Source organism: Odontesthes bonariensis, chromosome 10 (genome assembly GCF_027942865.1).
Source record: "Odontesthes bonariensis isolate fOdoBon6 chromosome 10, fOdoBon6.hap1, whole genome shotgun sequence".
Taxonomy (NCBI): domain Eukaryota; kingdom Metazoa; phylum Chordata; class Actinopteri; order Atheriniformes; family Atherinopsidae; genus Odontesthes; species Odontesthes bonariensis.
Window position 1 is genome coordinate 4,159,615 of NC_134515.1, and position 15,071 is coordinate 4,174,685.

The window sequence follows — 15,071 nt, forward strand, 5'->3', positions numbered from 1 at the left end:
TAAATTTCCTCTCCATGTTTAAACCAGCCAATAGCTGCCACGTTCGGTCAGCAGCTCGCCGCTTATTGGCTCGTACGATTCAAGTTCCTGTGTTCGGATCACGTGATACGTGCCGAATTCCGAGCGCATGAACAACAAACAACACGTCGCGCATTTAGTTACCATCTTCACCGTTTCAGACAGAAATATTTGAGTTTTTTTCTCTCTCCTGCTTTTAATAAAATTCTTTTACAAAACATCTGACGATGCAGACTTACAAGAGGATAAAATAGCACAATAAAGCTAAATAAAGCAGCTCAATAGGCTTGAAGTCTCTCCTAAAAAACAATAACAAAAAAATAAATAAATAAATACTTCATACTGCTAATGTTTATTCACTATTTTGTTTTATTTTATTTTATTTTATTTTATTTTATTTTATTTTATTTTATTTTATTTGCTTGTTTCTACTTTAATTGTTTACATATCTTTTACTGTATGCTGCTGCAACACAACAATTTCCCAAATTGGGATGAATAAAGTACTTATCTATCTATCTATCTATCTATCTATCTATCTATCTATCTATCTATCTATCTATCTATCTATCTATCTATCTATCTGTCTATCTATCTATCTATCTATCTATCTATCTATCTATCTATCTATCTATCTATCTATCTATCTATCTATCTATCTATCTATCTATCTGTCTATCTATCTGTCTATCTATCTATCTATCTATCTATCTATCTATCTATCTATCTATCTATCTATCTATCTATCTATCTATCTATCTATCTATCTATCTATCTATCTATCTATCTATTTGACACTGGATTGTGGTACTTACTTAACACTAAAATTAATATGTGATATTTAAAAACACCATTAAAGATTGTTACTGTTACTTCTTTTTCTCAGTTTGTGCCTTGATTTATTTCATTAAATGACTTTATTAAATGACTTTTTCTCCATTTTACGAGGTTTTCTGAGTTATCTTTGATCGGTATTAGTTGTCATATGCAATGTCTACAAAAAATTACTATAATTAGAAATTATGTCGAGGACAGCGTATGAAGAACGTGAATGTGTTTCAGCATGTAGAATTAAAATAAGTATTATGATGATATATTCATCATCATATTCATTCTGTCCCATTTAGTCTTTTTGTGTTAAAGGAGTGAAACGATGCCAGAAGTAATTTGCAGTGGAGTGCAGTACATTTTAGGAGGGTGCAACATCTTTCTTGATATTAAAGTTTGAAACTTTAATGCCGACATTCAAACATTATGTGTCCTCATTATGCAGGGACAAGAGCTGGAGACTATTCAGTGTTAATAACAGTGTTAATAACAGTGTTAATAAGGCGGTTATGAGGCGGTAATGAGGATGTGAAGAACAGGAAGGAGGTCCTTAAGTAAAGTTTGAAAGTTCTTTCTTTCTCACTGCTTTATTCACTTATTTTCTGATTTGTTCTTGCTGTTTCAGAGCAAAATGTCTTCCAGTCTTCATGCAGTCGTGTTGTAGCACTGTCATAGTCTGGCACTGGTTCGTTTTGCTGTTTGAATCACTAATATATATATATATAAATGTAAATGTACTTTATTAATACAGCCCTTTACAGACAATCCTTACGGTGTAACAAAAGTGCTTTACAGCAGGTAATAAATAAAGAGAAGAATAAGTAAAAACAAATAAAAACAAATAAAAACAATAAAAGAACAGTGAAAGCAATAAAATATAACAAAATCAAATAAGATAAAATAAGATAAAAGTGTCATCATATTAAAAGCAATCCTAAATAAGTAGGTTTTTAGCCTGGATGTGAAGAGGCCCAGGTCAGAAATAAGACGCAGCTGGACGGGGGGCTTATTCCAGAGCCTGGGGGCAGCTTTGGGAAAAGGCTCGCTCACCCCAGGGTTTGTATTCTGATTATTATATAATATAATATAACCCTCTGAGTTCAGGTTGAGATGGGTGGGTGTTTCTCTGCCTCCTGGTGGAGTCATGGTGTCCCAATCTTCCCACCCACATCTCATCAGCTCCGTCACCTGGCGGTGTTTAAGAACCGGCTCCAGCACTCGGTCTCTGCCTCAGACTCTGTCTGCCTCCTCGGAGTGGAAACCAGGGCAGTTTATGTTAACGTTTATGTTTCCCTGTCTCCAGTATCTCTTTTCTGTGGCTGAAGAGTGGAATACCTTCCTGTGTTACCTGCCTACAGCCAACAACACCTGAATGAGAGAGAATTTTCTACAATTAAATGAAGACCAAACTGAGATCATTCTGTTTGGGAGCAAAGAGAAGAGGGTCAGCGTTGGTAAATATCTTGAGACTCGGGCCCTTACAATCACTGACCAAGTCGGTAACCTCGGAGTGTTGATAGACTCAGATCTGACTTTCAGCAGCCACATCAAAGCTGTCACCAAGGCAGCTTTTTACCACCTCAGAAACATCAACAGAATGAAAGGTTTCCTCTCCCAAACAGACCAGGAGAAACTCATCCATGCATTCATCTCCAGCAGACTCCATCACTGTAACGCTCTTTTAACTGGACTTCCCAAAAAGAGCATTAAACATCTGCAGCTCATCCAGAACGCTGCTGCTGGAGTTTTAACCCGGACTAAGAGATCTGAACACATCACAGCAGCTTTAAAATCTTTACTCTGGCTTCCAGTCAGTCACAGAATAGATTTTAAAAGCCTGCTGATGGTTTACATCTGTGATCTGTTCAGAGAATATAAACCCAGCAGAGCTCTGAGATCCAAGGACTCAGGTCAGCTGGTCCAGTCCAGAGTCCAGACTAAACATGGAGAAGCAGCATTTAGCTGTTATGCTGCTAACAAGTGGAACAAACTGCCAGTGGAGATTAAACTTTCACCAAATGGAGACATTTTTAAATCCAGGTTAAAAACATTTCTGTTCTCATGTGTCTATGCATGAAATCTGCACGCTATCTTTGAACTTATCTGGACTGTTGCTTGTTTTTAATCATTTTAATGATTTTATTTGTTTCTCTTTATGTTCTTTTATGTATTTTTAATGCTTCTTCCACTCCCTGCTGCAATGCTTTTATTTCATGTAAAGCCTCACAATCTCTTGGCCCTATTTTCTCTCCCTTCGTATCACTGCGTGCTGCCGCCTGCCGACAGCCGCGCCTGTTACGGTGTTTGCTGCTCGGTCTGCACAGCAGGCAGTGATATGAAGGGAGAGGAAATAGAGCCAAGCGATTGTGAGCTCTGACTTTTTCCTGGAGAACGATTTTGTGATGCAAATGTATTACTCTTTTGAACGCATATTGTTTTGAGAAGCGAAACGCTTTATTTTTTAAACCCCAGCCAGCTAGCCGGACTACCTTCATCAACACCAAAACGAGGCTGGAACTCTGCTCACAGGACGCAGCAGGGGGTAAGAAGATGCTCATAAATGATGTTGCTGATATGGGATGTCATACAGCTTCATGTCAAAAGAGGCGAACTATCCCTTTAAACTTTCAACGGTTTGACAGAGTCTTGAGGCACCTCCTGCCTGTGACCCAGAATAATTCACAACAAAATATTTTGAAGGATGTCTCAAATCTGAAAATGAGAGGAGGGTCGCCAGAGAAGCAATAAGCACTTGCGTTTCCTTAGTGAAGTCTTATTGGCATCTGTGGCAGGGCAACATGTTTATCTCACACTGTGAACTGAATTAAAAGTAAACGTGTGTGTATATTAAGTACAGGTGTAGCTATGTCTCCCACCATGTTGAATAGATCTGTTTAGAATTGTTCTCTTGGTTAAACTCCTGTCTCCTTGCCTCCTAGCATCACACATGTCCTCGCTTCCTTCACTTTTAGACCCAAAGAGAATCAAGTGTGCACAAACTGGAAAACGGATAAAGGGGACAGAAAGCCAGGTGACAGGTATTTAAAAGAATTAGGTATCTAAATTCGACATCAGTTACATTACGACTAGTGATACAACTGCATCATGTTTGTATATGTATGTTTATATGTATGTTTATATGTGTGTTTATATGTGTGTTTATGTGTGTGTATGTTTATATGTGTGTTTAAATCCTGCAGCATCCTGTGTCCTTGAGAGGAGAGAGAAGGCACAAATTTGACAAATAGGATGTTCGCCTCTGTGCATGGAGCACCACAACGTTTACAGTGGCCCTGAAGTGTAAAAAAAACCTCAAATTAACAAAACATTTCTACATATCAGAAAAAAAGAGTTACTTTTAACAAAACACAACAATAAAAAAAAGTGTATGTATCCCATTTATCCCATGACATTTAAAAGTTCGTTTTGAATTACTTTGAGTGTGAGGGTGAGCAGCGGTGGAGGAAAATTCACATGAAAACTGAGAAAAATGTATATATATCCTTTATTTTGAGTCCGACAAAACAGTTCTACGTTTGAGCCGTGTTCTTGCTCTTGATTGGCCGACATACCCGTCACTCACAACGTAGCCGCGTCTCATTGGCTGGAATTATATATTGTGGGCGGCTAGGTTTTTTAACGCACTCTGGGGCGGGACTGTTGGGTCCAACAGGAAAACTACAGAAAGGCGAGTATCTCACTTAAAACGATAAAACTTTAGAAGTGATTTTCAAGAACGGGTCTTTACTTAGCCGTTTTATGCGTTGGTGTAACTATTAGATTCGGGTGGGTTCATAATCGTTTGTTGCCGCTTGACAAGAAGCCAGCCGTATTAAAAAGAAAACTATGCAAAGTTAGCATGCTAATAGTTAGCTTCTTGATTTGGGCTAGGCTAGGTTAGCTGACACTCTACTTCCGTAAGGAACATAAGTCGAACAATACCTTAAATTACAGTTAAAGTAACCTTGAGTTCACGTTATGTGTAACTTCAATCGCTTAGCCCAATGTTTAGCTGTTAATTTAAACTGTCTTCAAAGGTAAATGCTAATAAGAGTGAAGAAGAGAAGTTCAAAAGCAACGTAAAGTTGCTAAATTCTCCAAATACCACTTAGCTAAAGAGCTCAAGCGTTTATTTATTTTATTTATGTCTTTATTTATTTTATTTATGTATTTATTTATTTCAAACAAGTGTCCAGAAATACTGCCATTAATTTCAGAGGGAATTCACATGGAGCCTGTGCTTAAAATATATTTAATTGAATATACAGAAAATATTAATTTGATAGAAATACATCCTTATGTTATCTGTTTTTGGAATTAAAGCTATGACAGGGTGAGCCTACAAAAAAAAACTTATAAACACTGAATAATAAAGTCAGTCTCAAATATATTATCAAATATTTAACAGAGGGAATAAAAATGATGCTACTTTTCATGATAAACAGTGATTTAAGGAAGAAAAAAAAACAAAAAAACCCTCTTCATACTGTATATAGCTAATGTTTATTTATTTTATTTATTTATTCAATTCTATTTGCTTGTTTTAATTGTTTACATATCTTTTACTGTATGCTGCTGCAACACAACAATTTCCCAAATTGGGATGAATAAAGTACTTATCTATCTATCTATCTATCTATCTATCTATCTATCTTATTAAAAATGGAGAAAACAGGATTGTGTTTTGAGGCTTACACACTGAAGAAGGCTGGCTGGTTCTGTCAGCAGAGATTTATGAGGGGTGGAAGTAATAAGAAAGCAGGACACAAAGGTGATGAGTTAAAAATAGATCAGTGAAATGGGTGTAAATGTGGAGACAAAGGGAGGATTATACGAAAAGGGTTTTTATTAAATCGGTGATGTCATAACGACAGCAGAGACGTCACTGGTTATTCAAAAGATGCGACTTTGTGACAGGCTGCTGGTGTAAACTGTAACGTTTCATTGTGAGACAGACGGATAGATTCAGCCTTTTTTTTCCATCCAGCCAACACAGAACTGCACATTGAGTTGCTGCCGGGTTGTTTTCGCTCCGGTTTGACTGGAGATGCCAGCAGGATGCTGTGAGTTGCAGCAACAACACTTTGTTACCAAAGAGCAGAGCAGAGGAACTTGAAATAAGCTGTGGTGAAATCTTCAGAGCATGTGATCGATTTGCTCACAGCTCAACGGAGCTGTTGGTCAGACATTCGTACAACTTCCAAAACAGCAAATCTGCCTCATTATCACATTTTTTTTTGTTTTCTTTAACAAAACTCGCTTCTCATTTGGGCTTTTTTTTTTTTTTACAACTTAATTTTTATTCATTTTTTTCACAATGGTAACATGACAAGTCAAATTTCCCTTCATGTACATGTTTTCCCTGTTTACAGCTGCACATCATCTTAGCAAAGTCAACAGTCATGAAATATAGTAGTTCAATAAATGAAAACTAATAAAACATAGGAAAACATTTGAAGTGAAAATTAAATAAAGATAAATAACTGAACATAATTTAGAAAAAAAATAATGATAATTTTAATAGTAGTGATAATTTGAAAGGGAAAAAAAAGAAATAATATAAGTAGAAAAAATAAATTATTTTTTTTAAAGGACACACAGATGACACAGTCATATGTCTCATGTTGTTCATCTGAGGCTAGATTAACTGGGTTTTAGCTCCTGCTGAGGACCAGATGATCTTTTATTATGTTCTGAGATGTAAAACATTAGAATTAGAAAGGTGTTTTAAAATAATATTATTGTGTTTGATCAAAACTGGACTTTATAAATGCATATAAACCCGTTCGTTGGACCATAGTTGTACCAAATTGAGCTTTTCAAAGCTGAAAAATGCAGTTGATGTTCGACTCAATGTGCTCCACAAAGGCTAAAAGTTTCCATCTTTTTTTCATCTTTCAGTAAAAAAATTAAAGTGTTCATTAATCCAGCTGCAGGGCTCTAGAGTGCGACCTATTTTCTCAATGGTGCGACCACCCGTTCCAGGAAAAAAAAGTCTACGCGACTCTGAAAGTCTCCCTGTGGCTCAACAACAGACATTAGACCCATATCGTGGTCTAAACCAATCATCCGAGGGGCATGTGACTGCAATGGAGGATAGTCCATAAGACATTGAGCTGTGAGATGTTCAGTTTAAAGCCCTTAAAACACTTGCAATTTTAATTTAGATTTTCTTTTCATTTAATTTATCTTGAGATGTTTTAAGTTTAAATTTCAGGCCAGTTAAGCACTTTAAGCACCAACACTTTTTCAGTAAGTTTCAGTAAGTAGTTCAGTAATTTTGTAGAATTGTGCTTCAAATAAAGAACTTTATTTTGAACAGATTGCTAGTTAATCATTTACAAGTAAATATTGCCTATATGGACACCGATTTAAATAAACATAATAATAATAAAATATAAATAAATAATAAAAAAATTAAATAAATACAATAAAATAATTAAAAAAAAAAAAAAGAACCTGTAAAACTGCGGTGTTAAATGCAATGCGGTTGAAAATTTGGGTGCACCTAACTTTTGTGCTGGTGCACCTAAGAAAAAAAAGTTGGGTGCACCAGTGGAAAAAGTTAGGCTAGAGCCCTGAGCTGAATTCCCAGTAAAGCTGCTCTGATTCACACATTTTTCTGTTTCTTTTGTCAGAAACTGGCACTGAAAATCAGCCCATTAAACCCTGGTTTATAGTCGGCAACGCAAGACGCAACGCAAGCCCTTGGGCGGTTGCAAGCCCCCCCTTGCGTGCTTCACCTCAATTTTCTAAAGTTCACGCAAGACCCGAGCAGAGCTATAGAGTAGCCACTCTGGACACGAGCACAAGCCACTATCTACATCACATCCGGCAGCGTGTTCATCTTCCGGTTTCATCCCCTAATAAAAGACCGCTGTTTTCAAACGCCAAGGTAGAAAGCGAAGAGGAAGAAGTATGAATCCCATAGACATAATATATTATGTCTATGGGATTCACTCGAAGAGAGACTTGCCGAAGAGGTCCTGGGGGTGAATTTCCTTTCATCGTAGTAGGCTTGTCATTGAAAAAACCCGCTACTCCACCTACTGTCCTGGCGGTGAATCGCCACGCAGCACACGCAACCGCTGGCAAAGCTAAATGAAGGATAAACGTCTCGAGCCATTAACATAAACGCCAGGGCAGTTAAAAGAAGTATAACTCAGCCCATTAAGACTACGTGTCGGCTCACTTAAAGCATTTCCAGGCTGTCGCTCTGCTCTAATAAAATCCTGATTTTTATAACCACAGAATCAGCTGACAGAACCTCCATTAAAGTAACTTAAAGCCAGTCCGACTCTGACTGTACTCGGTCCGACTCTGTATAACACGAGCATGAGTTTGTGCATTTTGAGCTCGGCTGTAAACGCTGTGTCTGACCTGTTGTCTTTCAGATGGCTGCAATCAGAAAGAAACTGGTGATCGTCGGCGACGGAGCCTGTGGAAAGACGTGTCTCCTCATCGTGTTCAGCAAAGATCAGTTTCCTGAGGTCTATGTTCCCACAGTGTTTGAAAACTATGTGGCAGATATCGAGGTGGATGGAAAACAGGTGAGCTTCATGGTGTTTAAAGCACAGTCTCATGTGGTTCCTGCTGGTTTTCACCTTCAGTTTTCTATCCAGTTTGGGTTTTTTCAGAGGAAACGGTGTCGGATCCTTTCAGGTTCTCCAGTTCTTTGCAGTCTTTGTGGGTTTCAGGTGTTTTTCAGAGTGAGATTAGAAGTTTAGAAGTCACTGATACTAAATTTATATCAGCAATAAAGACTTTTTTTAAAAGATCTGAGCGTTAAAACAAATTGTGTTTTCTTTTAAATCTAAATAAAGGTACTTTAGGACTTAAACATTTTAAAAATAAACCTTGTAAAATAAAGAATAAATATTTCAGACTGGACTAATTTACAGGTGATCAAATCGATCAGATTGATTCCTTTAAAATGAACCCTGTTGAGTTGTTTAATTCAGAGGAAACTGGTGCATTTATCCTCAGAATAAGTTTCAGCGTTCATTCATTCATCCTAAATCCAAAGAACGGATGATGATCTGCTTCCTCTTTGGTTTCTGTTTCCACGCTCTGCTCTCTGTTCTCCTTTATTGATTGACTGTGCGGCTCCGCTTTAAAGGGACAGTTCGCCTCTTTTGACGTGAAGCTGTATGACATCCCATATCAGCAACATCATTTATGAACATCTTCTTACCCCCTGCTGCGTCCTGTGAGCAGAGTTCCAGCCTCGTTTTGGTGCTAATGAAGGTAGTCCGGCTAGTTGGCTGGGGTTTAAAAAATAAAGCGTCTTGCTTCTCAGAACAAGATGCGTTCAACAGAGTAATACATTTGTGTATTTGTGTGAGGTCTGACTTTTTCCTGGAGAACCATTTTGTGACGCAAATGTATTAGTCTTTGTTCATAAATGATGTTGCTGATATGGGATGTCATACAGCTTCATGTCAGAAGAGGCGAACTGTCCCTTTAAGTACAAATTCACGGGTCGATTGTTTGATTCTAAAAATGAAATAGTTTGTTTATTGTTTGTTTGCACTTTAATAAAACATTACAAACAAGAGTATATCACATAAAAGAAAGAAATAGAATAAAATAGATAAATAACTATATATACAATAGATAATAAGACAAGGCAATTTTATTTATAGAGCACAATTCAAACACAAGGCAATTCAAAGTGCTTTACAGCTACACAAGAAGGCAATAAAATCATAAAAAAATAAAAATAATAAAAATAAATAAATAAAAAATTTAAAAAAAGTAATAAAAATTAAAAAAACCCATTAAAAATAATCATTAATTAATTAATTAATTTAAAAGTGAAGCGTGCAGATAAAATAAAAAATGATAAGCTGCAATGAATCAGTGCTGGAGAGGTTAGAAACTCTGGCAGGGTTTATCGAGAGCCTCACCATTAAGATAAATAAACAAAATTAAATGTATCTTATCAGGATAAAACAACAAATGGATTAATGACAGAGAAAAATAAAAGAATGAAAACAACATCATAAAAATCAATAATCAAAAAAAAGGAATGAATCAAGAAATAAATGACAATAAATATTGATTGATTTGTCTTCATTCTGGATGAACAAATACTTGTTTGAACTTCATCTCTGAGTTTTTCTGTTGTTCTTATTTTGTTTATATATTTTGTGTCTGAAGTAAAGTTTGATGATGTGAAGAAGCATCGAATGAAGGTGTGTTGTGGTTCTTCCTGCAGGTGGAGCTGGCTCTGTGGGACACAGCAGGTCAGGAGGACTACGACCGCCTGAGGCCTCTTTCTTACCCCGACACGGACGTCATCCTGATGTGTTTCTCAGTCGACAGCCCGGACAGCTTAGGTGAGGCTTCCTCTTTGTTTGCCTTCGAACTAACGCCCTGTTTGCACCTGCTCCGTGCTCAACTCCTCCACCTTGTGTCTGATGCAGAGAATATTCCAGAGAAGTGGACTCCGGAGGTCAAACACTTCTGTCCCAACGTGCCCATAATTCTGGTGGGAAACAAGAAGGATCTGCGGAATGACGAGCACACGCGCAGAGAGTTGGCCAAAATGAAGCAGGTCGGTGGGGCCACAAAGACTTTAAAACATATCCTCACACAGATGTTTGGACCTTAAAATATGTGCAAGAACAATAATGTGATCAAATATCTGCATTACCGTCAACAAACGGTCAAAATTAGAAGGAAAAAATTGAATCCAAACAAGAATATTTTCTTATTTTTGACACATTTTCTGTGGCGTTTATCAGTGGATCGAGACAGTAATGCATAAAGCATTCTATCTAATCTTGTTTATTATACTTTTAAACAAACCTAGGGTCTAATTAAAGTAAAGTTTTGGGAGGAATTAAATGGTAGCCTTCACTTTCCTCTGGTTAAACGCCAACATCGGTTTGTTTTGTTAATTTTAAAGGTAAAAGTAAGAATATAAACATCAAATATCTGCATCACCATCAACAAACGGTCAAAATTAGATGGAAAAATTGGGGAAAAAACGTCTGTACGGATAAAAATCAACTCATTTCTTCTGTTATTTAAAGATGTTTGATGTCCATTTTTGATTTACGGCTTCGCTTTAAATCCAAACAAGAATATTTCTTTATAAGTATATATAGTTCGAAACCGCATACTACATACTTGCATACTGCATACTAATCGATCAGACGGTATGCAGAGCGTTTACCCACAATGCATTTCGCTCCTGCCCGAGCCGAAATCAGCCGGCCTGAAGCTGATTTCTCTTAAGCTCTAAACTCTGTAAACTTTAGCAACATTTGAAACATTTTCAGGTGAGAAAGTAGTTGTTTAGATCCCCAACGTGTTGAAAATCTGACAAAATACCGGCTGTTTACAATTTTGTTCCCACGAATTCGGCGCTACTAAAGCTAGCCGCAGTGAGCAACGCACTTCCGGTTATTTTCACAAAATAAAATACCCGTTGCCTTTTATCATAGGGAAAGCCATTACCATACAATTGGTGCTTTTGTTTTGAAAACAGGAAGTGAACCTACCCTCGTTGTAGCTAGCTTGAAACTGACGTTTTGACAGGAAATGACGATCGGCGACGTCACGTTACGTTGCATCTTGGGTAGTTTGAGTATGAGTAGTAACCTCATGATGCATACCCAACATTTCGGAGAATCTAGTATGCATCCGGGAACTTCTCGCTTACTCAAACTCGCATACTAACTCAGAAATTTAGTAGGAGTAGTAGTACAAGTATGCGGTTTGGAACACAGCCTTAATGTTTAAATTCTTGTCCAGTTTGTGCGAGTTGAGCTGGTTTTCCTTCCTGACTTTGTTTTATCCAAACAGGAGCCGGTGAAGTCGGAGGAGGCGAGGGACATGGCCAACCGGATCAACGCCTTTGGTTACTTGGAGTGTTCGGCCAAGACGAAGGACGGCGTGAGGGAGGTGTTTGAGATGGCCACCAGGGCGGCGCTGCAGGCCAAGAGGCGAGGAAAGAAGAGCGGTTGCGTCCTGCTATAGAGCGTCGGGTCTCAGAGGTGGAGGGAGGGAGGGAGGGAGGGAGGGAAGGGAAAACAAACAAACAAACAAACATTCCTTCTGGGTCTTTGTGTGACGTCAGTCGGCAGATTTGAATCCAAACCAGGTCAAAGGAGAAAAAAGGAAGAAAAAAAACAGTAAAAAAGGGAAAATATACGTTCAAGTCCAACGTTGGACAGATTTTTTTTAGGATTACTTGTAGCTGAATTAAAGAAAACCCAGAAATAGAAACATCTCAGTCGTCGCCCTAAACTGAAGGAGATCCCGGGCGTTCCCACAGATGTGCGCCGGCATCGGTAACGGTTGTAAGACTTGGACGGCGTGCAGCGTGACCACGCCCGTCGCTCAGTAAACCCGTGAAGGCGTGAGGTCATTTCCACATTTTCTGTTTCCTTTATTTCCCTGCAGACACAAATCTGCTTTATATCTTCCATGGACATAAAAAACAATTTAATGGGAACATTTTGATTAAATTTCAGATGAACGTTGCTTTCAAGCCAGAAAACTTTGCGATTTTTAATTGATTTTATTCGACCGAGACTTGTTTTAAGTGTTTAAAAAACGGTTTTAACGTACAGTTTTTTCTTCAAACCGCAAAAAGTATTTATATAGAAAAGTAAATGATACTTAATTAATCTCCAAAGGCGCATTTTAACGATGGTTTGAATCAAATGGAAACAGATTTAAAAGAACAGCTGTGACCGAAGCTGAAGGAGCCAAAAGAAAAATAAATAAATCTTATTTGTTTTACGCAGCTGGAATTTACATCCGCTTCCACCGTAACAAAGACAAAGCTCATTATTAACAGCTGTGATTTGTGCTGTTTCAGCCTTTTTAAACTTAAAAAATAATCAGATAAAAACTGTTGGGACAACCTGAAGCAACTCATCATGTTTCAAACTGCTCGTTAAAAATTACTTTTAGTCACATTTATTTCTGTAAAGCGACTCTACGATAACTTTGCAATAAGGAACGCGTGTCAAACGGAGGGAAAAATAACCCGGCAAGAACAAAAAGGTGACTTCAGAAAGATCTTTGGACCTTTTATGTTGAGTCCCTGGTTCTGAAAGGCCAAACTGAGCTTCAGACAGTTTCCTTATAATCATCGTTTTCTTTGTGGGAAGAATTAATTGATCGTAATTATCTCTTTCTTTACGCTCGGGGGGGAAACAAAATGGGGTCCCGAAAAGGCAAAAAAAAGGTGTAGATTTGAGTTTTAAAGAGTTAAAACGTCAATGCTTTAAAAAAAAATGGCCAAAAGTTTAAAATAACGCAGCAAAAAAGCTGGAAATTGGCTTCAAATGTCTCTGAAGTTTGTTCTCAACTGATTCTTTAGTGAAGGCAGGTTGGCGTTGACTCTTGCAACCGAGCGGTGGATTGATCCTGGGTACAGAACTGCCCGTCTTCCTGTTGAATGAACGCCACTCGGGCCCAAAACATGTGGGAAAAAGCGATAAAATGGAAGTTCTCGCCATTTGTGGCCAAACTCGGCTCTAAAGTTCTCATCGGCCTTCTTTTAACCGACAGAAAGGCGAGACACACGCAGATAATCTTTAATAGTTTTCAGCTTTCAGAAGTCTGATTCCTTTTGGTTATTTTTGAGTAAACGCAGCTTCTGAAGCTGTATTTGTTCCCTTTTTTTGAGTGAAAAAAGATGTTTAATAACCTGAGATTTGGACGTAAAACCGGCTCCTTGAAGCACGAAGGCGGCGATTCTGATCGTAATCATCTCTTTCTTTACGCTCGGGGGCAACAAAATGGCGTCCCCGAAAAGGCAAAAAAACCCGTGTAGATTTGAGTTTGAAAGAGTTAAAACATCAATGCTTTTATAAAAAATGGCCAAAAGTTTAAAATAACGCAGCAAAAAAGCTGGAAATTGGCTTCACCTGACGCGGACACACGCAGATAATCTTTAATAGTTTTCAGCTTTCAGAAGTTTCAGATTCTTTTTGGTTATTTTTGAGTAAACGCAGCTTCTGAAGCTGTATTTGTTCCCTTTTTTTTGAGTGAAAAAACACTTCAAATGTGTTTTTATATCCTGAGATTTGGACGTGAAACCTGCTCCTTGAAGCATGAGGCTTTCTTTACGCTCGGGGGAAACAAAATGGCGTCCCCGAAAAGGCAAAAAAAATGTTTAGATTTGAGTTGTAAGGAGTTTAAAACATGGATGCTTTAAGCAGCTTTTGGAATCTCTCAAAGCAGGTCATATTTAAGGCGAACGGGTGGAAGAACCTGATCAGTTCAGCACGTTTCCACAGCATTAATGATCATGTCGTGACGTTTAACTGTGATTTTAGACCTTTTGTTAAGCTGCCACCACTGAAACGAAAACACTTTATTTCAACATTAAAAGACAGATCTGTTCTTGTTGCCAGATCTGTTGTGGTTGCCAGATCTGAAACGTTTGCAGGAAGTGTTGAAAGTCTGTGTCAAAACTTTTAAAAACCAGCAAAGTGGATTTCTTACGGCTGAGATGAATTCTTCTGATTTTAACTTCTGCTTTTATTTAAGAATCAACCTCTGATTTGAACACTTATGGTGGAACGATGCTTTTCTTTCCTGTCGGCTCACTTTTTTCTGCTTTTTATTCCATTCTATGTTACTTTAATGTGATATTCTACTGGCTTGCCTGGTATTATTTGCACAAAAGGGTTAATAAATAGGTCAGCGCACGTATGAAAACATGTTCTGATGAATTCTGAAATACAAACGGCTCCTAAAGAATTGGTTATTTGTAAGAGTTGTTCTTTTATATATAAATTTATCCTCAGATTTCTGCAGTTGTCTTTTTTTTTTTTTTTTTTTTTTTTTTTTTTTTAAATGTATTCTAAAGGAAATAAATTGAACAGAGAATAACCCAAAATTCTGCTTTATTGACTGAAAAGGTGTCAAAGCGAAGCCATAAATCAAATATGGACATAAAACATCTTTAAATCACAGAAGAAATTAGTTGATTTTTATCCATACAGATGTATTTTCTCAAATATTCCAAATTTTCTTACTTTTATGGCCAAAATAATTAACAAAACAAACATGATGATGGCGTTTAACCACAGGAAAGTGAAGGATATCATTTAATTCCTCCCAAAACTTTACTTTAATTAGACCCTAGGTTTGTTTAAAAGTATAATAAACAACATTAGATAGAATTCTTTATGCATTACTGTCTCAATCCACTGATATCACCACAGAAAACTTTTAAATTTTTCCAATATTTTC

General features: G+C 37.4%; 1 protein-coding gene across 1 annotated transcript; it reads left to right on the forward strand.

The window, feature by feature from the left end:
• Positions 1–4,478: 4,478 nt before the first annotated feature.
• On the forward strand, positions 4,479–11,873 carry rhoaa (ras homolog gene family, member Aa). The gene is made up of 5 exons (XM_075475985.1): positions 4,479–4,533; positions 8,240–8,395; positions 10,066–10,186; positions 10,274–10,404; positions 11,661–11,873. The coding sequence occupies exons 2-5, from the start codon at positions 8,240–8,242 to the stop codon at positions 11,832–11,834; spliced, it is 582 nt and encodes a 193-aa protein (XP_075332100.1). The 5' UTR covers positions 4,479–4,533; the 3' UTR covers positions 11,835–11,873.
• The last annotated feature ends 3,198 nt before the right edge of the window (positions 11,874–15,071 follow it).